This window comes from Cavia porcellus, unplaced genomic scaffold, assembly GCF_034190915.1.
Source record: "Cavia porcellus strain 051 isolate PalLab524CR breed Dunkin Hartley unplaced genomic scaffold, mCavPor4.1 scaffold_14, whole genome shotgun sequence".
NCBI lineage: Eukaryota > Metazoa > Chordata > Mammalia > Rodentia > Caviidae > Cavia > Cavia porcellus.
The window spans coordinates 3,083,509-3,105,180 of record NW_026947497.1 but is presented as its reverse complement, the minus strand read 5'-3'; the positions used below and the strand labels follow the sequence as shown (position 1 = coordinate 3,105,180).

Below are 21,672 nucleotides of genomic sequence, written 5' to 3'. Positions count from 1 at the left end.
TCTCTTCAGCTGTGGTCCTCCTGCTCCTGGCTCCCAGGTGTGGGCTCGACAGGCTTCTCTGTGGGCCACCACACTCTGAATGGCACTATATGTACCCTGAATGCAGGTGGCACTGAAGGTGAGCGGGCAGTTGCTCCCTCTTCTCTTTCTCCTCCCACACTGCCTCTAATGAAAATTCAACCATGGTATCTGCCACGTCACGGCAATTGGTAATACCAAAGCTCCAGCTGCTCTGTTTACAAAGAAAATAAGGGTTTACATGGAAGCCACGCAAATGGATAAGTCAGAAACAGGAACCATGCAGAGAAATAAGCGAGTGATGTAGGCAAACCTGAAGTCCACTGAAGTTCAATTAGGAATTGCTAAGGAGAAAGAATGAAACTGCCTCCAGTCTTTCCAAGAGCAAATTCACAATGTCGGGTGAGTCTTAAAGCAGACTTTGTGTAATAGCTATGATCGGGTGAATTACTAGGGTAATTAGGGTTTGGAGTTAGGGGCAACGGTTGGGGTTTACCTCTGTAGCTAAGGTTAGGGGCAATGGTTGGGGTTTACCTCTGTAGCTAAGGTTACGGTTAAGTTACAGTTAGGGTTCACTAACCTATGAAGCTAAGATTAGTTAGATGAAATCAACATCTAAATGTCCCTTTACCTCACTCTTCCTGAAAAACACAAAACATAGAAGTTTACAGTGATGAACTCCCTGAGTGCGTAGCTATTTCCATAGAGTCCTCCTTCTCAGATCATGTCTGGGTCATCAGATGAGGCCTGCTTGTCCCCATCCATGTGACTTCTGCATCAGTGTCAAAAGAATCCACTCGTGCTGGAGACAGAGATGGAATAACAGATGTGGCAGGAAGGAGGACGGTTCTGTCTGGAATTGTTTGAGGGAAACAACTGTTTACAAAAGAAATCAGAATTTGGAAATGCTGCCTGCTCTGGTGAATGTTATATACCCTGGTCTCTGTTCTTTTCATGGTCAACATTAATTTGAAATTTTCAGCTCTTCTTTGTTTCTCAGCAATGCACCAGTAGAATTACATCGAACTGCCTCTTCATCTGCTGGTGCCAGTGCAGGTCCTGTGAGATGTGGGCACCATGGTAGGATTAGTTCAGGGCACCTTCTGGGGACACGTTGGGAGGAGCAGGAAGGCAGGCACAGGCAAGGAGGAGACTTCAGAGTGAAAGGCCTGACTAGCTTCTCTGCAGAGAGGGCAAGGAAGGACGGTTCTGTACCTTTGGGAAGGGCTGGAGAGACCCAGAGGCCACACGAAGCAAAGGCTGTCCCCTGGTGGGTCCTGCACTGTGTGAGGAAATGGCTGGGTGGCTGTGTAAATGAGGCCTCGGGTGAGTGCTAGGCTGGGTTCTGCTGTGGGCCTTGAGTCCCCAGCTCCTCATGGCCTTCGCAGTAGGTCCTCCTTGGAAGCCAACCTGAGCAGTGCCCCTCCAGACCGCCATGGAGGTGTGTGCTGACTCCTTGACCGTCAGGCTGCTGTAAAGAGTCCATCACCTGGGTGGCTTCTAAGCAGCAGAAGTTTAGTGCTGGAGGCTGAAGAGTCCAAGATGACCTCATGTCTGCTGAGGTCCTAATTTCTGGTTCATAGATGGTTTCTTTTTGCTGTGTCCTCCAGCAAAGGTCTCTCCTGGTCCCCTTTCATAAAGACATCGATTCCACTCTTCAGGTTGTGTCCTGGTGTTCTGGTCACCCCCCAGAGACCTCACTTGCAGGGCCATTACCTTGCAGCTCAGGATTTCAACGTATCACACTTGGGAGTTTCATAAGCACTCTGACCAAAGCCAGCATGATTTGAATGTCAGCTGCTTCACTCTGTTGACTGTGTTTCTGTAAGTGTCGATCTGAGCTCCTATGTTGCGGCTTGAGAGTTTTACCAAATACCCCACTAACCCCGCCCACTTATTTCTCAGTCCTTGGCCTCTCTTCCCACTGCTCTGCTCATGTCCATGAAATGTGATTTCAAGGTATTTGGCTGAGGACTGTGACTGATCTTTGCTCCAGAGCTGAGCCTGTGCAAAATTCGTGCTATTTCTGATCTATGTTTTGCTGCTGTATTTCTTGACTTTTTCTCAATATGTGCCACACTCTGCTGATTGCTATAAAGTCTATCCCTGCCTCTGGCACATAGCCAGCTGTCAGGAGGTGCATGTGCTCCTTGATCCCTGGGAAAGGACCCACGGTGAGCAAGAGAGGAGATGCTGGCTCCAAGTGGGAAGAAGACTGTTGCTCTGTCCACCCACCAGCCATGCCTTGCTTTCTGGGCTGGTGACAGAATGTACCAATTCCACCACCAAGAAGCCTCTGCAGCCTCCAGACCGTTCTCACCCAGCATCCTAGGAGGTGCTCAGTCTGCAGGCTTCTTTGGGGTTCACCTGCTGCTGAAGCATGGAGCCCCTTAACCCGGGCAGCCAAGGCAGTGTGGGGCTGGACTCTGGGCTTTCACTTAGGGCTCAACAGTTCAGAAGAAGTGGGGGAAACAGTGAAGAGACATCGGCAGAGCGATTCTAACACAACATGACACCTTTCTAAGAGTTGCAATGGGCCTTATGAGTAGTTTGGAGAAAGGGATGAGAGGAATTACCTCTGAGATGCTGCTTTGAGCAAGCCTTGCACATCATGTCCTTGAGAGCCAGGCGTGTCCTCCTGATCCGGGCCAAGTCAGCATGGGCTGAAATGGAGACCCAGTTCTTAGGGTAGACTCAGCCCAGATAAATTACTGTGAACCTCAGGAAGATTTGGGGCCTTAAATCTGTCACTGGAAAGAGTCCCACTAATCAAAAATACCTTTGAGACCTGTTTTCAGCAGATGCCATGACAGCTTTAGAATGCGGAATCCTGAGGTCAGTGACTGGTGCTGCTAGTTCTTATCTGAGTTCCTTCCGTGGGCTACCACTAAGCCGATTAGGCGGAATCCTCCCAGGAGGGAGCTCAGGATGTGCCCAGGGCCAGCGTTTACTGCAGGGACAGATCTACCAAAGCAGAGCTGGGCCAGATGGCCTGTTCCATGGATGGGCTCTGTAGCAGGCTGTGATATGTGCTTGTGCGTGATGCTTACTTGGTGGTCAGGAGGAAGAGGGACTTAGTGTCATTTCTATAAGGGGCAGCTCTGGGGCATTGCTAGTCTGATTATGACCTCAGGCAAACCTTTGCAGGGTCCTTAGTTGTCCATCTGGAAGTAGAAATACATTCTTTCTGTTACTGAGCACGAGCAACTTTGCAGTGGAAAAGTTTGAGTATTTTTGGAAATGGGTGGTTTAATGCTTCGATACCTTTTATATCGGTTGTTCAGTAGATCTGGATAAACCTGCTATCTATTTGAGACTGTGTTCTCGAATGGAGCTAATGAAATTGTAATGCTGAGGAAATTACGCTGATTCTTTACCACAGCACATGTAAAAGTAGGTCTGCATTACGCTTTCTTACCAAATCTCTAAATTGAGGCCATATTTTCTCTCCTTAGTCTCTCGCTCTCCTCGGGGCACTTTGCTGGAATAGTACATATTTTAAGATGGGTATTTTGGAACTATGCAAGCCACATAAGTGTTTTTTCTAGGAGAAGTTATTTCTGTTAGTTGCCTTCTTTACTTGCAAGTTGACTATAACTGTCATGAAGTTTATGCCCTATATAAATTGCTTTAATTATGTTGGGTTTTATGTAACTTTTTCTATTTGTATGGGCTAAACGTATGTGTGTATTATTCCTATAAACTCCAGAAGCTTGCTGAATGTCACAGGAAAAATACAGCGGCATTTAAATGAAAGTGTTTATTCCAACTGGTTTTTCTTAAGCCAAGATATCAGTTTCTGCATGGCAATCCTGCCTTTCGGTAAGTAAGTGAACAGGACAGGCCAGCGTCCCAGATGGCAAGTGCCATTTTTAGATTTCCAGGTTACCAACACCTTGTCTTTCCTACCCTGTTCCGGGCCCTGCAGAAGCATGCAAGGCCCAGATGCTGCGGTGAGTGTGTGGGATCCGTGCTGTATGCTCCCAGGCACATTTGCCACCTCCAACTCTAATTTAAGACCAAGAAATGCCTTCGGCTATTTCCACCCAGTTGCTAAAGCAAATGGCAACCTCAGAAAGAAATTTGAGGCATTCTGCTGTGACTGAGGAGCTAATGCATAAAGTTCCGAGACAAAAGTGTCAGCGTCGTCCCTGTAACAATATTCTTTTGCCCAATATTATGCAGTCAAACTTGGATTAGTGGAATAAAATAACAAAATCTGAAGCTGTATAAAAGCCTGATCATTGCCAAGTTCACACTACTTCACTGCTGGTCCACTGACAAGATAGTCACGTGGAGTATTTAAATCTTTCCAGGTCCTTTCCGCTAGAGGGCATCTCCAAATCCTTCGTTTTAACTCCCCCATTCTCCCTGCCTTAGTTCACAGCACTAGTGAGTGAAATTTAAAAAAAAAAATACCATGTACTGCTTTCCTCATTTATGTCCATTTGATGGTGTGGAAATTTATTTATTTATTTATTTATTTATTTATTTATCTTTTTCGTTTTTATCGGTACCAGGGATCGAACTCACGACTGCCTGCTTGCAATGCAGGTGCTTATGCCGCTGAGCTAAATCCCCAGCCCCAATGGTGTGGAAATTTACATTACCTGAAAACCTTGTGCTGCTATGTTGTATGTAATTCTTTCCCAAGGATTTACCTGTTTTGGATAATACTTGTAGAACATTCAGGAAAAGGCCTGGCTATGATATGAGAGACATCTTACTTATGAGTACTTAGCAAAGCAAGTCTAGTGAGAAATGAATGGGAAACACATAATTTCTTAGGTCAGCCCTACCTGTGTGGCATGGTATGTCTGTTTGTGTGTTCATACATGAAGCCCCATCACAGACACCGGAAGTCTGAAATCCAGCGTTGCCAGATCCGCCACCCTGAACTCTGGTGTGAAGAACCCTTCCAGGCTCTTCCCGCCTCTGTCCTTGGCCTGCTTGGCTCAGAGCTGCCACTCTAGAGGCTTCCTTCACCCATGTTTCCAGCTGCTGTTCTTCCCCAGTGTCCCTAACCCCTCTTCCCATAAGATGTGGGACACTGGGGTTACAGGCCCACCCCACTTCGTGTGACCCCATTTTATCCTGATCACATTGCAAAGATCTTAAACAAAACTGAGGTCATGCTCACAGGTCCTGGCGATTATGATTTCCACGTATCTCCTGGTGGGGGTAAGCTTAACCTAGACCCACGCACATTTTGGAAGTGAGGCAGATTTCTCCACTCTGCAGGAAAGAACGCCTGACCTGAGCTATGTCATGTGCAGCTAGGAGGCTTTTCCGAAAAACAGCACGATCGAGCAATGTGCTCCCAAGATTCCAGATCCCAAGACTTCTTGTTGCAAATTGCTTTTTCTTTTCAGACTGTTTTTTTTTTCTAATGGAGAGATGATGCAATGACACAGAATATGAAAATTTAAAACTTCATAGTTTTGCTACATAATTATTTTTATTCTTTTTCAATGCATCCTTTCATGATTATACATTTCTACATAGTACATTGAGAGTTCTACAATGAACATTAAAAAGTTCACTATATACTGCTGTATTTGCTGTGTACTTTAAGCACAAGAGTACGCAGGATTTAGATGAATGAGGTTGAGTTGTGTCCCTCTTCCTGTACTCTGCAACCTTGCTTAATGTTTAACTTTTGGTAGAAAGTACTATTGCCTGGAATGACGGTGGAATAGTATGATGCTGACTTCTTTAAAGGTTATTTCTCCCACTAAAATGATTTCAACATAGCAAGGCAGATAAAAAAGTACTTGCATAGAGGAGTAGTGCACACCTAAGAAACATTTCTGAGTGAAAAGACTGACGCCTAATCTTACTGTTAGTCCGCATGGACTTCATCTTCTGCTGTTCAGTTAAGGCACTAATAAAAACCTTGTTGCATGTAGGATTTTCTTCCGAATTTCTCTGTGACTGTCCTGATAAACAGTGTGCATTTTTGCTCACTCCTTTTATTTAGCCATTCATGCATGTACTTGTTCATCCACTAATCTACCAAATATTTAAATCTGGAGACAAAGTTGTGAAGACAGTGAGGTTCCTGTCTTTAAGGAGGTTTTGTTTTCCTGAGGGAGACAACAATAAATAAGCCAGTACAGACGGATCATGAGATAGTGGATATGTGCTACGGAGGTGAATGAGGAGGGAGAAGAGATTAGGTAGGGAGTCAGGGAAGGCCTTTGTGTGAAAGCGGATTTTCAGAGAATTCTTGATTAGGTGGGTGAGGCCCCTGAATACATGGGGAAAACAATAGCAACTCTAAACTTCCATTGCAGTATTTTCTGTATGTGGTCCACATTTGGTTACGATAGAGTTGTATCTCATCAACTTTATTGTTCTTGATGAAATTTTTAAATTTTCCTGTTAATTTATTAAGGCTAACCTCTATCTTGGGGTAGCTGTAACTGTTTTATCCAAATGAGCATAAGCGTTTGTCTCAAGAACTTGCTTACTGCAGACATTTCTTCTTAAATCATTTTCGTTTTTTTCCTTTGGAAATTTACCATTGGAATCCAGAGATTTTTCTTACAAACTTGAATATGATCCCTGTATATTAAGGATGCGAATGTTTCTTCCAAGAGTGCTATGACAACCTTTAATTTTAGTTTTTACTGCTGTACTTTTTGTTACATGGCCTTCTGCTGTGGCTTTGCATGCATTTTAATGGGATAAACTCACACTAGGAAGTGGCTGTGTGATTGTATCCAAAGACCTGACTTCTCACCCTTCGTTGTATCCTTGCCTGTGTCATGAACATTCTTGTCTCCTACATGGACTAGGGGTCAGCCCTGTGCCATAGGGATGGCAGTAACACATAGGAACCTGACAGTTACTTTCTCCCTCTTGGTCTCTGCAGTTGCCATGAGCTCGTGGGGCCACACAACTGGTGAAGAGGGACTTGTTAGGTGCAGGCCAAGTTGTGAAGCCCCTGGTCAGGTTACTTAGATCCACATAGACAGTCAACCCCCACCCGCCCCAGCAGATCGGCAGAGCTTGCTACCTTACCTTCAGGTCAGATGCCCACTCAGCACAATCTGGGGTTTTGATGGTGGGTTTAACTCAGCGTGGCTGTGAAGTAAGTCATTCATAGAGTCCACATCCTTCAGTTAACACTCTGGTTTCACTGCTTACATCTTGTGCTGATAACTTGTTATGGAAGGGAGATATCTTAAAAACATGTAAACATATAACACCGATGTTTGTCTACACTAAAATTCCACTTGATCACTATGGATGGGTACATTGTAGGTGAAAGGGAATAACCTAGTGAAGTCTCCTATGGTGAACTAACTGAGGTGTAAGAGTTCTCTTTGATCACTAAATCTGCTTAGGAGAGGAATTTGCCCCTGAATATAAAGAAATAGAGACCGTTGAAGGGCGAGGGGGCAGTGTATTTCCAAGAGGTGATGAAAGCGCTGTCCACCTGACACTTTGTTCTTCCTGTAATCACAAGTGGAGAAAAAGAAAGGCATTTGCAGTTGCTTCTTGCTTATTTTTCTGCTAACATTGATAAGATTCAGCAATGTCAGATCCAGGTGCTCAGTGGCTACCGGGTGTGTGCTTTCATTTCAGAAAGAGCTTGGTAGTGCTGGTCTGTTGGTTTTCCACCAAACCTATAAAGGCCTTGCCCTTATGAAAAATGTGGCATTGAGTTCTGGGGTAAGTAAGGTGGGTTAGGAGACTGTGAAGTTTCCTGTGTGGACTCCAGTGGACCAGGATCTGGTGCATTGCTGGTAGCCGACAGGGTGGCTGTCTGAGCAGCCTCCTGTCTGGGAAGGGAACTCACTCTGAGCAGGTGATTTTGTGGCTCAAACCAACTGTGACCCTCATTAGTTCTCTTCCTATACAGGAGCATGGTAGAACTGAGGAAGTTACAGCCCAGCTACGGATTTGATAAATGTTTCAGTTGCTACTGCGTTTTGTGCAATCTGGGCCTGCAAAGTACAGATTATTAGTTTAATAATGAGAGTCTGAACATATTTAAAGTAGAAAAACCATATTTATGGAATCTGAATTTTTTATGCCAAAAACAGACCAAGAAGGTTTGGCAAGTGGGAAGGAGACTAGAGTTGGAGTTAGTGGGGAGATATGTCCCACATTGTGCGCTGTGAACACAGACTTAAAAAAGGACAGGCTAAGAATTAATGAATACTTTAGTGCTGAGGCTTTGCTCATAGGTATATGTGAAATGCTACTGAATTTGTAAGTTGGTACTTTTAGATTTTATAAAAAAGATTGGTTCAATGAAGGTCATTTGATTTAACTAAATGTCTTTGAGAAACAACTTACCTAGGATCTATATTCTACAACTGGATACTAGATTAATAAAATTTTGGCTATATCTGTGGTGATGCTAGCATTTAAATTTTTCATTAAGCTATAGCTTATTTAACTTCCAAAGGATTTCAAATTGATTATAAGCAACTGAGTAATGTGATGAATATGGTTAGATTTACTTGAAAATTGAACTCATGTGATGAAGAATAAATTATTACTTTATGCATCTGGCAACCCAGAAGGTGACCTGATAATTCATTTAACAAACATCAAGAAAATAGCTTCTTTGCCGAGAGTGCTCAGAATGAAAACTAAGAAGGATGGTAAATAGATTGGCAATTTTAGTTAACAAAATGTTATCAGATAAAATTCTAATTCATGAAGATGTGAGCTAAATATAGAATTTTGATGTGAGTCAGTGTACCAGTCACAGCTTGAGGTAGGGAACGGAAACTGTTCTACATATTTGGATAAAAGGGGAGTTTGATACAGAGAATAAAGAGCTTACAAATTCTTTCTGAGATCTAGAGGAGCTGGTTGAAGTTACTGCAGCTAAAATACAGAGGCTGGGAAGCAGCTATGTCCAGGGCCATCCATCACCACCTGAAGTATCTTCCGCTGGGGGCGGGTCCAATGGGTCCCTGCCCAGCTGTGCCCACGACTGCTTGCTCACAGCATGGGTGCTGCGTGTAGCCACAGCCTATGGGAGCCCGAGGAGCAGGGGCTCTCACCTCCCCCCCTCTTCTGGGAAGGCCTTCCCAGGAGTGGGACGCACTAGGTTAGCACATGGAGGACAGTCCATCTGAAGACTGGATGCAAATATCAGGAAACCTTTCTCCAACCACTGCATTGACAGGCAACTTCATAAATGGCCAACGCTTAACTTTGTCAGGCACTGATACAACTTCCTGTGGATTAAAGGCCTTAGAACAAATGTCCAAAATTGGTTTTTTAGTATAAGTTGAGCTTCCACATTTAGCACAGAGAGAAATCTTACTGGGAAGCTGCTGATAATGTGGAACCCAGCTTCCCTCTTCCGTTGTATTTCAGGGTGGGAAGTGATCTGCGCAGCCGATGATGATGATGATGGTGAGCGCGGTGAGGCAGTGCTGCCCGGGCATCGGCCCAGCTTCCGGGGCTCCGCACGCCTGTCTCATCCCGTCCTCACGGGGACCAGTGGGGCAGCACAGTGTTTCACTCCACGTCACCCATGAAGAAACAGATGGTTGCGTGAGTGACTCACCCAGTGTCAATCAGACAACTCCCAAACGTCTCCTGCTGCCTTCTCCACTTTAGGGTAAATAATGGCGACATCCTCCAAGTCAGCAAAGTCAGGACATTCGGCTTCATCTGTGCTCCATTTTTCTTACCTCTACATCAGACCTGCCAGTAAGCCCTGCAGTTACCACAGTGAGCGTCATGCTGCCTTCCTCAGACCCCCTTCTTCTGTGGTCTGAGCTGCCATGTCCCCTGGAGGCCACGCTGGCCCTCATGCCCGTTGCCGCTCCGCTCTTGCCTCTGACAGCTCATTCTCCATCCTGCCCCTGGAGGGACTTTATGTGCCTGAAACAACTCAGTGGGTTTTCCTTGTGCTCAGGACAACACCCCGACTTTGCACACCACATCGAGTGCACATACACGCCACAGTTGCTCCGAGTTTCTTCCTGACTGTGTTTTGGCCCCACAGGACAGGCCGCCTATGTGTGCCAGGGGTGCTGTAATAGGGCAAAGCAGCATGGGCTGGGAGGCCTAAGCAGCAGGAACTCATCATCTCCTTGTTCTGGAGGAGAGAAATGGGTAATCAAGGCACAGCAGGGGTGCTTTCTTCTGAGGGGCTAGGAGGGAAAGCTCGGAGGGCTCCAGTGGTTCCTGTGTGGCCACTGGACACCACCCTCTGCCTAAGTGCACTGCACCCTCCCTCTAACGGGCCCTGCCCTCACTTCCCTTCCCTGAAGCACCTGCCAGTGGCTCAGAGCTGTCCAGAATCAGGTCATTTTAAATCGAATGCTTCTTTGAAAGCCTCAGCTCCTAGGAGGGCTGAGTGCTAACACCCTGGTGGTCATGAGTGCAGCATGAATTTCCTTCGGGGACCCAACTGAAGCAGTGAAACTGATCTTTTTGTTTTGCAGAAAATGCCCAGCTTGCTGCTAGCTGCTAAGGTGGGCCCTTGGGGCAGCTGTGTCTTCGCCCTGGTGTGCTGTGGGGTTCTGTCTGTGGCTCCAACATTCGCCTTCAAAGATTCTTTTCTGAAGTGGCCTTGGAGTTGCTTTCTGATGTATTACTCTATTTGACTTTTTTGCAACATACTTATCATTTCTTGATACTTTCTACTTATTATTTTATATCTTATTAGCTCTTCTCCCCAACACTGCCAGACTATAAGCTGTTTGAGGGCAGAAACTACAACTATCTCGTTCATGATTTCACCCAGAATCGAGAATATTGCCTGCTCTGCATCTGGAAAGATGAAAACAAAGAAGCAGTAGAAAGAGAGGAGGAGGAAAGAGCGGCTCAGATCTGGTCCAGGAACTTTCCAGACTTTTCTCACTGGGCTGCTGCACCAAAAATAAGCCCTAAATGCTGAATAGAATTTCAATACAATTTTGATTGATGAGAGCAATAATCAATGATTTAAAAGTTTGAAGGTGAAATTTTGGTTTGCTGGAAGTTTGGCTGTTTCCTGGGTATCACTGTGAGCAATGTTAGATTCCATGACGAGTCCTCATCACTCTGAGGGGAACTTTTAATTGGCAGATATAATGAAACTTGTTAAATCTAAGAAAGTTATACAGAAAGCTTATTATTCAAGCCACTTTTTTGGTTCTCATTTATGTATTCTTTTATATCAGTTAGGCATCTATGCTACGAATGTTAGTGCAAACATCACAGCTAAACACGGATGTAGAAGGAGACACAAGTGGAAATACGGTCAGAAAACACGAAAGTAGAGATTGCGGTTCCCTGAAGATTAGCAGAGGCTCAAGAGGAGTCCACATTTCCTGTTGTCCTCTAGAAACTGAGGAAGTTGACGGACAGTATGAAGACAGAGTATTTGGAGATCTCAGAAAAGGATGTCTTCTTTTTACAGTGTTTTTATTAACATAAAAAAATAAGACCTATGCAGAAAGGCCCATTTGTGCTTGGAACTCAGTTTAAAAAGTTATAAAAAAAAAAAAGAGAAAGTAAGAGTTGGGTGGGGTGGTGGCTTGATTCCAAGGTGGCGCCCATTCCTGTCCCTGTGTTTGTCTCCCTGGGGAACTGGGAGGGATACAGTTAAGGCTCCCAATCAGCTGACTTCAAGATAATAAAAAGGCATGTTAACCTTGCTGGGCCTTGGCCTGTCCTTGGTGACACCACAGCCACTGAGGAGACCCATATGGGTAATAACCCAGAAGGCCACGGACCTGTGGTGCGATCTGGGACCCTCAGTCCTACAGCCACAGGGGATGATTTCTGCCTGTACCCAGGGGTGTGGGAGCAGATGGGAAGCTCAGCCTGGAAACCTGCTGCTCCCAAACTCCAGGGGGTCTGGCTATCCTGAGGGCCACCAACTGGCAGGAAGCAAGCCAGAGGTCCCTCAGCTGAGCATGCAGCCCCTCCGGCTGGCTCATGTCCGTTCTGGGTTGACCAAACTGAATGGGGGGGTTCAGACTGCAGAAGTTACAGAGTTTCCTCCAGAGACCTGGTTACTAATTCGTTTGTTTCAAGACAAGTGATAACTGTCAGCTTAACGTTGTTCACAGTGAGCCTAACTTTATTATTCTCAAATTCAGACCTTAATCTTTCACTTTGTGCTAAGCAATCTCGAATGCCAAACACATGTCATGCACACCAGCAGCCCCCAGTAAACACAGGTGGCAGGCACTGTCCCTCGGTCACGACACAGCTCCCACGAACCAGCTTCAGGCTCTTGGAACATGGCCCAGGCCTTCTTCCCACAGGTCCTTTCCTCATCCCGCGGGGACGGAGCCCAGGTTACACACACAAGGTGCAAGCCAGTGTCTCTCAGACCACATATATTTTTTATTACAGGGTTATTTTTCAGTACTTTGGTGTGTGGTATGCTATTTTAAAAGGAAATAAAATGCACTTCCCAAACTTTTCCAATCTCATTTGATCATCAAGCCTATTTAGTGCACCTCTGCCCAGTTCCCCTTGGAAGAGTTTGATATTTATGGGTGGTCCAAGTCCTATTCCTCCTGCATTGTTTTTATTTCAATGATTATTATAATTATTATATTATATTGTTATTTCTGTGATATTATAAAGTGATTATTTTATAACCATTTTTATTTTTTCATAGTGATATAGATTTGAGTCTCTTGCTGTAAGCTGCTGGAGGAGCTAGTCTAAATAACAAGCCCACCTAAGAGATCACACAGCGTTCGCATTTCAAAGATCAGTTTTAGAAAATTATCCTCATTGACCATTGACTCTGAGGAAACCGTCCCAAGAGCTTTTCCCTCCCTTAGAGAGTGCACACTCCAGTTTATGTGAAGGCAGCCCTGGATGACGCCTGCTTTCCCATCTCACTCATTGACAGTTCTCTGGTTTCCTAATCCAAGCATCAGTTAATCCAGCGATCTCACCACATTCAGCTCACCATTCTCTAACAACGGTGTCACCACCCCTATTTTACCAGTGAGGAAGCAGGAGCCAGGGAGAGAACTGGTTCACACAGCCAGGCCCCAGCCAAGCCGAGGTTCAAGTAAGGCTGGAATGGCATCGAGGCTGACACGCTGAGTCCCGTGCCACCCTGGCCACCTCAGTGCATGCTGTCTAACATGCACAGAATTACTGAGAAGCACTGCTGTCTGTGTTTTGAGGCTGAGAGTACCGATGAGTGATGCAGTGTTATTTATAAATCTGAGCCTCTTGTGTTGAGAGTTTTGCCTTCTGCCCTCTTTAACTGCCAGTCGTATCTTGAAGGGCAGATCTCACAAAATAAGGCAGGGACAGCTACAGAGAGGCCTGGAGTGGGACACCAGGCTCTGTGCCAATCAGCTGTGTCCCCATCAGGCTCTCCATGCAGCAGCGTCTCCTAGGTATTCCCCGTGTGGACCAAGGAACATGATGTATGAACTCTGGGGAGTCCCAGTTACTAGTCCCAGACTCGAACACTACAGGATGAGCCAGGAGTGCACACAAGGATGTACCTGTGACTTGAGTGACAAGGCTGATGGCATCTGAAAATAGAATAGTCCCATTTTCTAAACATTAGGGGTCTCACTGATGGAATTCTCAAATACTGATTAGGGAAAACGTATGTGACTCATCCATTCTTTTGAGTATTTAATGACCTGCTTAAGCTTTAGTCATAGGGATTGTTAAAATAAGAACATCCTTTATTGTATTATTGAGTTTTGTACTTTCAAAAACTCTTTTAGAGTAACTTTTTGTTCTCACAGCCTTGTTTTCAGTGTGGGCCCTGTTTGATGCCGCATTCTGGATCTGGGCTTCTCTACCTCGGCATTCTGGCCTTTGGGGACAGGTTACTGTGTCCTGTGTGCCGCATCCTGGTCTCCACACACTGACCCAGGATGACCTGCTCCCCATGCACTCATCATGACCCATAGTATCCTCGACACCGTGGCGTCTGGAGCAGAGGGACAATGGTCCCGGCTAAGAAGCCACTGGTCTGCTTCCTCCTTGTTATTGGTGAAAACTCACTAGAAGACAAAGGAGTTGACATCAAGAATAAAATCTTCCGATAGCCCCGGGTAGCAGTTCTAAGTTCTCTAGAAATGAATTACTTCTCAGCTGACCAATTAGGAGCCGATGAAGGGGAGGGCATCTGAATGATGGGTGCATCTGAAGGGTGCCCACTCCCCGACTGACGTTTCCATCAGGGAGGAGGAGCACGTTGCAGGGCATCAGCTCAGTGCGCTGCATTCTGCACGCTCTGCGGGCTGCATCTGTGGACTGGGGTGGGAAGGTGGTGCTTCCTCACGCGCATTTGCAGTGAGGATCACTCCTGCGTTTGCATTTTCGGCCCTGTCCCTTTGTGTCTATTTTCATTTCTTCCTCGCACGCAGCAGGAATGGTGAGGACCTGGACTCCCATCCCGTTCTTCTCTAGTGACTTTCCTGGCTCTGACAAAGCCGAAGGTGGAGGGTAGGAGCCCTACTAAGGAAGCTTGAGGGTGGCCTTGGTGTTTCTTTGTGATGACAAAGTAGCGGGTTTCCAGTGTTGTAGTATGCCGTATAAGAGGCCTGGCTTCAGTATCTGTCAGCCCAGTTTGCCGAGCCCTATTTAGAGGTCTTGACTTCAGATTTCTGTCTATGTTAGACACTTGAATAACATTCAGGTCTTGTCCCTCACGGCCATCCCTAATGACATCTCAGGGAAGAAATGAGTGAACTGTGTCATAGTTAAAAAGTTGGCACTTTACCTACCATTGGCTTTCTCATTTTTAATAAGAATAAAGCCAATGAGTAGTGAACTGTTAACATCAGCCTTACATCTGCACGCAAGTCCCTCCTTTGGATGTGATGCATTTACTTGAATTTTATGCATCTGGGCAATTGCAGAAAAGGTCTCAGCCCTCTTATTGGTTTTCCTGTTTGGATGGGGTAGCCCACAGTCATGGCCTCAGTGAGGTTCCGCTTGTGCAGTTTTTAAAAATAATCTTGGATATGAAACTGTGGATTGAATTTCTAGAAGTCACAATTGGAAATTTCTTCTATTAGGGACTGATGAAGCTACTGTGTTAATTTTAAAGTGAACCTATTTGAGAACGTTAGTAGATATCAGAAATCTAGGGTGAACATTTTACAGAATGACTTTAAATAAATGCTGCTGTCACTGTTTAGAAACTAGGAAAAAAGTCTGTTCTACTCTTTGGGCCTTATCTAATGAATGTAAGGAAGGTTATTTAAAAACATTTGATTGACCTTTAAACAAATAAGCAGAAAAACATTTTTGGTTAATTCTCATTAATTTGTTTTGAAAAATCACACACAGATTTAAACACTTTATTTGCAGTATTTATACATGGAAATAATAATATGATAAAACTGCATTCTACTTCAAGCTAGTAAATTGTTTCTAAGAAATAAATAGATGAAATTTTAGAGTTTTCTAATGAAAAAATAAGCTCTGGAAATGCATATTAATTCGAAGGACAGAAAAATTTTAGAACAAGTTTTTTTCAGGGTTACATGCAGATAGGAGCTCAATATAGGAAGGTTTCTGGAAACAAGATATAACAAAAATAATACAACCTTTGAGTTTAAGAAATACAGACAGACAGCGGACCCGTCCCTAACCGAGAAATACACGTGGAGTTTGTACTGTCATGGTTGTCCTCAGCAGAGGAGCAATCTATTCAGTTTGGTGCCTTGACAGGCTCTGTCACCTTGCTACAGCATTTAACTCCTCTGCTCTTATTTTTCTTTAATTTTCAAAATGAGAACTTGCTGTTTTGGTGACAAAGTCATTGTAAAATACAAGCATTGTCACAGAATGCTGTTGGTCCCTGATAGGCGATTTCAACACAGATTGAACTGCTTGAGGCAAGCATACCGCCAGTACTTTGTGGTAACTACAGATTCCCAAATCCCAAGGCCTTCTGCTTTCAGGAATTCGCAGTATAGAAAAAATCCAAATGTGAGCTTGCTTTTCCCGGAAAGCACAATGTCTGCAGTCGTGAGATTCATTATAATAACCTGCAGATGAGACCACAGAAAACGTACTTGTAAATAATGACTCATCAACTGAAATTTATGAGGTAGCACAAAAACACCCCGATACATAAATCTTGTTAAAGAACAATCACCTCTAGCTTGAAAACTACACATGTTTATTCTTTCAGGAAAAGACAATAAAATATTTAAAGACTGCTATTTCCTAGATAAATGATTCAAGTCCCTAACAAATCTCCTTTAGTTTTTCTAATATATATGGCTAATATTTTACCTTCTTTAATGATCTTTCCTGCAACAGACACCAAATTCCTTTTCAACTTGGAGTGGAGCAGGAGGCTACAACATTGAAAAAAAAGACTCATGAGTTATCACCATTTCCATTTTAAGTCTGAGAAAACATGACAAAATCATTGTTGATTTCACAGCTTTGTGGAGGCAACTGTCGTGATCATGGTGCATCTTAACAGGAAGCAGAATCACTGTGAAGTTCAGCTACATCAAAGTCCTTGCATTCCAATTTTATGTTGATTGAGAGAGAGAGAGAGAGAGAGAGAGAGAGAGAGAGAGAGAGAGAGCTGCCAAAGCATTGGGAATTTATATTTGGTTCCCCTTATCCAAAAATATGCTTTGAAAGAAAACAAAAACCAAAACAAAACATGCCAGAGTTTTGTTGTTCTTCAGATTTTGTAGAAGCATCTGCTTAACCCATAACTTCTGGGATTTGGTGCATCTCATAATTCTGCTCTATTTGAATGTGCCGTTTCGTTAATCATGAGTAGCCCTTTAGTTTATTGATGGCCACAGAGTGATCCAGAGATGAAAATATTCAATTCCTAAGGGTGAATGACTTTTATCACTACTTACGATTTACCTGAAGGATTAAAGTAATCCTAAAATTGTTTCTTTCTGGAGCTTACTAGCGAAAAATCCAGCTCCCACAGGATATTGGCTATATAGTGCATATGCAGATATTTGGATTCTCTTTCTTTCTTTCTTTTTTTCTTTCTTTCTTTCTTTCTTTCTTTCTTTCTTTCTTTCTTTCTTTCTTTCTTTCTTTCTTTCTTTCTTTCATTGTACCAGGGACTGAACTCATGACCTCATGCTTGTTAGACAGTTTCTTTATACCGCTGAGCTAAATCCCCAGTCCAAGATATTTGGATTTTTATGAAGGAAAACTTGTGGTTGGAATATTATTATGTTGTTGGAGCTGGTCTGGGTTTTCTGTTATAATTGTCTTTGATTTATATTATTTTAAAAATCCTTTTTAGCAATTTCTTTTTAGTTAAATCTATGATGTGAAGTAAAGCATATTTACATCAGTAATATTTTGGGGCTATATTTTCTATAACTAGACTTTAACTGCTGCATGTTTTAGTTCAAACAGACTCATCATATTCCTACCGTTAAAACTGTGTACTCAAAACTCCTCTAAGGTTTATTTTTTGGGGACCTGGCTGTGTAAGGGTCAAGTTGCTGACCACAGTACTCTCTGGCTGCGTTGAAAAAGCTCATATTCACGGCTGCTGAAGGCCATAGCTGAGAATATTTGGCTTTCATTCCTATTCCGAGGCCAGAATCACCGACCTAAGTGATAAGACAGCGCTTCCGTTAGTGAGGTGTACAGTTCAGGATGTCTTTGTTCTAACTTCTCAAGGCCTTGCACAGACGTGCCTTCCACTTCCTGCACCCTCCTGATTTGCTAAGGGCCCACTAAATGCAGAGGGCCGCGGGAAGTCTTAGCGTTAGCTCCATGAGAGTCTGACTTTCCTGGGTCCTCAAACTCCAGGTTACCTGGCTCTTTCATGTAAACCTTCATTGTGTACAAGGAAGTTGACAGCCTGATCAGCTCCTGATATTTATTTTTTCTGTACATGTTGAATTCAGCCACATTTTGGCCTCAATGGTTTTTTCTTTTGAGTTCTTTCTTCTTGGCTTTTTCCCACTCCAAATAACTAATTTTTTTCTTCTCTTCTTTTGTACTGGGATTGGATTGCATCCAGGCATTTTGTACTGAGCTACAACCACAGATCTTTCTGTATTTTTTTTTTTCTTTTTTGGACAGGGGTTTGCTAATTTCCTTACGTTACTGCTCATGAATTCTGTACACAAATGTTCATTTAAACTACTTGGTTCATATTTATTACAAAGGATACAGTTAAGAGCCTCATGTTGTTTCTCAGTAGAGAAAGCCTTTGTATTTTATAACCATTAGAATAAACACAACGTACCTTATTGCTGAGTGGGATGCTGTATAACATGTTTTCATTGCGAGCAGCGGTCCCTAGAAATACACATTCTGTTACAATCTCTTCAGTTACTATATATATATGATTCATGTAATCATCACTTGAAAAGCTGGTGAGTACAAAGATTAAACAGAAAAATTATGAAACTCAAAAAGGGCACACTGGAAATGCACCTCTGGAAAGTATGTTATGAATTTCTCCTACTCACATGGCTTGACTTGGGTAGAACACTGAGTAGTCACTTTGGTGTAGAAACGACGCTCTGACTCCCTCTGAGAAGTGATTTCACTAGTTCCTCCCTCCTCCCCTCTTCTTCCTCCTCCTCCTCCGACCCCCAGCACTCACTCACGAAAGTGGCCGAGGGCCAAAGCGCCATCCCCTAGGAATCCCCTAGGAATGCTTGCTCCTGCCGCCCCCACTTCCTGTGCCCCGGGCTCTCCACTTTCCACCCCAGCTGCAGCTGTGTTTCCCTGCCTTTTCCTCCCATGCTCAGGTTGTGGTCCAGGCCGTGGACTGCAGCTTCTGGATTCTTCTAAGCTCCCTAACAGGCCACTACCTCTCAGTGCTCTCCTGACGCACATCCCACCCGTCACATTCAAGGGCACTGCTCTCCTGAGTCTTAAACGCATTTCATTGGCTCTTCTATCCTTTCTCCTTCTTTTATTAGTAAAGGTTTGCAATACAGAATAAATGCATTCATTGTGGGGAACAGGTGCATCTGCAAACTTCATCTCAACCCTCTTACTTTCTTTTCCCTTCTCCCTCCTGTCTCCCCTTTCTCTGGGTTCCCTTCCCATTTCCATTCTTTAATTCCTGCGTATCAGCCAGGGGCTTCCACTTCCATACATCCGCACCAGTGCCAGTCTCTACATCAAATTCCCATGCACAAGTGTCACCCGCTTGCAGCTCTCGGGGACGTGCAAAGGTCACACCGAGGTGGTTGTGAACAGCCAGGTCAGTCAGAGCCAAAGCTCCTGCTTTAATTTTGTCACAAGACCTCTAGCAGTGATATGCTAGAGTCACTTCGCATTTATTTTGGGTGTCAGGTGATTTTGCATATAAATATCAAATCTAGGTGAATTTTTAGGCCGACCTGCCCAATGTTACTGGATTCAGATTAACTGAAGTTGATTCAGGTACTTTGTTTTAGTCTTAAATATTTCAATTAATGCCAACACTTACCACTTGGGTGGTGCACGATGGTGAGTTTTTCTAAAAGACAAAGTAAAAAATATACTCTTAGGTTTTGTTCAGGACTTACCCAATGCATGGTTTTTGTTTGTTTGTTTGTTTTACCGTTTTCCTACTTTGTGTCTTTAAAGAGACTTTGAAATTTCAGTCTAGGCTTAAAACATTAATCCTAACCTTAAACTCATCTACTCTGGCCCCCAAGTCTGAAATGATTTCTGCAATCATTATGTTCTTTTTCTCTTCCAACACTGGTCTCAAGCTGTTGCGGTTTTTGGTACTTCTGGTAGTTAATACATCTTGCTACTCTGCCCACTGCTTCTTTTGACTACATTCCATTCTTTTTAAAAATCAACATTATTCAGGAACAACTATGTTCAGTGCAAATTAAACATTGTTAAATGTACAAGTTAATGACTTTTCAGAAATCTATGTAGCCACATACTCATCAACCCAACAGGATGGATTCTATTTCATATCACAGAACATTCCTTCGTATTCCATATCACCATCAGAACATGACTCATGATGACTCTGGTCTGATTTTAACATCTAGTGAATAGTTTTGTCCAGATTTTTATTACAGTATCTAGAATTTGAGATAAATGGAATCTTGCACAGTGTACTGCTTTGTGTTTGATGTTTTTGCTAGGTTCCCTGAGATTCATTTAGATTGTTCTGTATAATAGAAGGTATTTCTTTTCATTGCCTTGAGTGGTATTCTACGGTAAAAACACACCATGGTGGAATTATCTACCTCCCGCTGGACATTTGAACTGTGCCCATGTGGTTATTATGAATCAAAGTGCTGTACTTTATGCACATGTCTTTGGTGGATGTGTGTTCTCACTTGGCATGTCTGTGCCATGTATTAAGCACATATGTGGTGTTTCCCAAACCATTAGATCATATCGTGTGTCAGGTGTGTCCAGCTGTACATCCCAAACCACACTGAAGCCTGATAGTCTCACAATAGTGAGTATGGCTGCCTACTGTTATGTCATCCTGGTTTCATTTGCTGGCACCTTTTTTGTGCTTTGTCAGCTAAGCTTGGGTGGTAAATGTAGTCTTTGGAGCCAGACTGTCACTGCAGATAACTGCTCTGTAGGTACGTAGATAGACAGATAGAGACATAGATATCCATGATTAGTTAGACTTCTGCCTGGGATTCCAGAACATGGCAGTGTTCACCCCAAATCCCCTATTTCTTCGGTCTGACTCCCTTCTCTGGCAGCAGAGAAACTGGTTTCTGTGATCTGTAGTACATTTATATGTTAGTTAAATCTTAGAATATCCATAAAGTAGTTTTAAATATTAAACTATATTTTTGTGGATAAAATAACTATTAACTGGATTAAAGTGCAATTTTTATTTAGTGTTCTTTTTTACTTTTAGCCTTAGAATACTCTGCTTTCTAGATTAATGTTCCTTTTTACATTTCCCTTCTGTGTGGCTATGTTATTTATACTAATGCATTCCTACTTACATTGTTTTGCCTCATTTCTTACCTCTTTGTTATTTATTAAACACATAAAATACTGACAAAGTTCTAAAAGTCAGAAGGATACCAGGAAGTATACTCAGAGAAGTTCCAAGAAGTGTTTTTTAAAATATTTCCTTGTTGAGTCAGTTTAGTAAATTTCATTCTTTTAAGTAATTTTCTTTTCCTATTAGTTGCTAAGTGCACTGGCGGCAGGTGAATTGTGGTTTCACGGTGTCTCTCCAGTGCCTGTGGGCACTGCTGTGGTGACTATGGCTCTTGTCATAGATAATTCTTTTCTTTTTTCCTTGACCATGCCTGCCAGAGTTTATCAATTTTATTTATGATTTCAAATGACTTATTCTGGCTTTGTAAAAGTTCATTTGTTTGGCTTGTAATATTTTTGTTGATTTTTCATCTTGCCCTTTTTATTTTCTATTTTTTGATTGTTTGCTTTACAATTTCTAGTTTCCTAGATGGAAACTTACAGCACTGAGCTAAAGCTTTTTGGCTTTTCTAGCATAACGTCTACAGTCCTTAAATTTCTCTCTACCTTAACTGTTAACTGCATAACCACTTTAGCTGAATTCCACAAATCTGGTGTTGCTCACCCACTATCATTCAGGTTGAAATATTTTCTTAGGATTTTCTATTTGCCTCATGATTATTTTGGAATGTTGCACTTGATTCCTAAACACTTGGAGAGACTCTGTAGGTATCTAATTGTTTTCCATTTCACTTTGTGGTGCTGAATATGACTAAATACTCCCTAGAACATACTCTGAAGGTTTTAATC

The 21,672-nt window shown here is 43.2% G+C and overlaps 1 protein-coding gene across 1 annotated transcript in view; it reads right to left on the bottom strand.

Annotated features, from left to right (window-relative positions):
- Nucleotides 1-15,276: 15,276 nt before the first annotated feature.
- The window catches only part of Bank1 (B cell scaffold protein with ankyrin repeats 1), a 238,636-nt gene continuing 232,240 nt past the window's right edge, over nucleotides 15,277-21,672 (bottom strand). The window contains exons 14-17 of the mRNA XM_063260550.1: nucleotides 19,391-19,420; nucleotides 18,191-18,243; nucleotides 16,234-16,298; nucleotides 15,277-15,983 (exon numbers count right to left, since the gene is read on the bottom strand). Of these exons, the coding sequence (XP_063116620.1) occupies nucleotides 16,239-16,298; nucleotides 18,191-18,243; nucleotides 19,391-19,420 (143 nt within the window). The 3' untranslated portion in view covers nucleotides 15,277-15,983; nucleotides 16,234-16,238. The remainder of the gene's footprint in view (nucleotides 15,984-16,233; nucleotides 16,299-18,190; nucleotides 18,244-19,390; nucleotides 19,421-21,672) is intronic.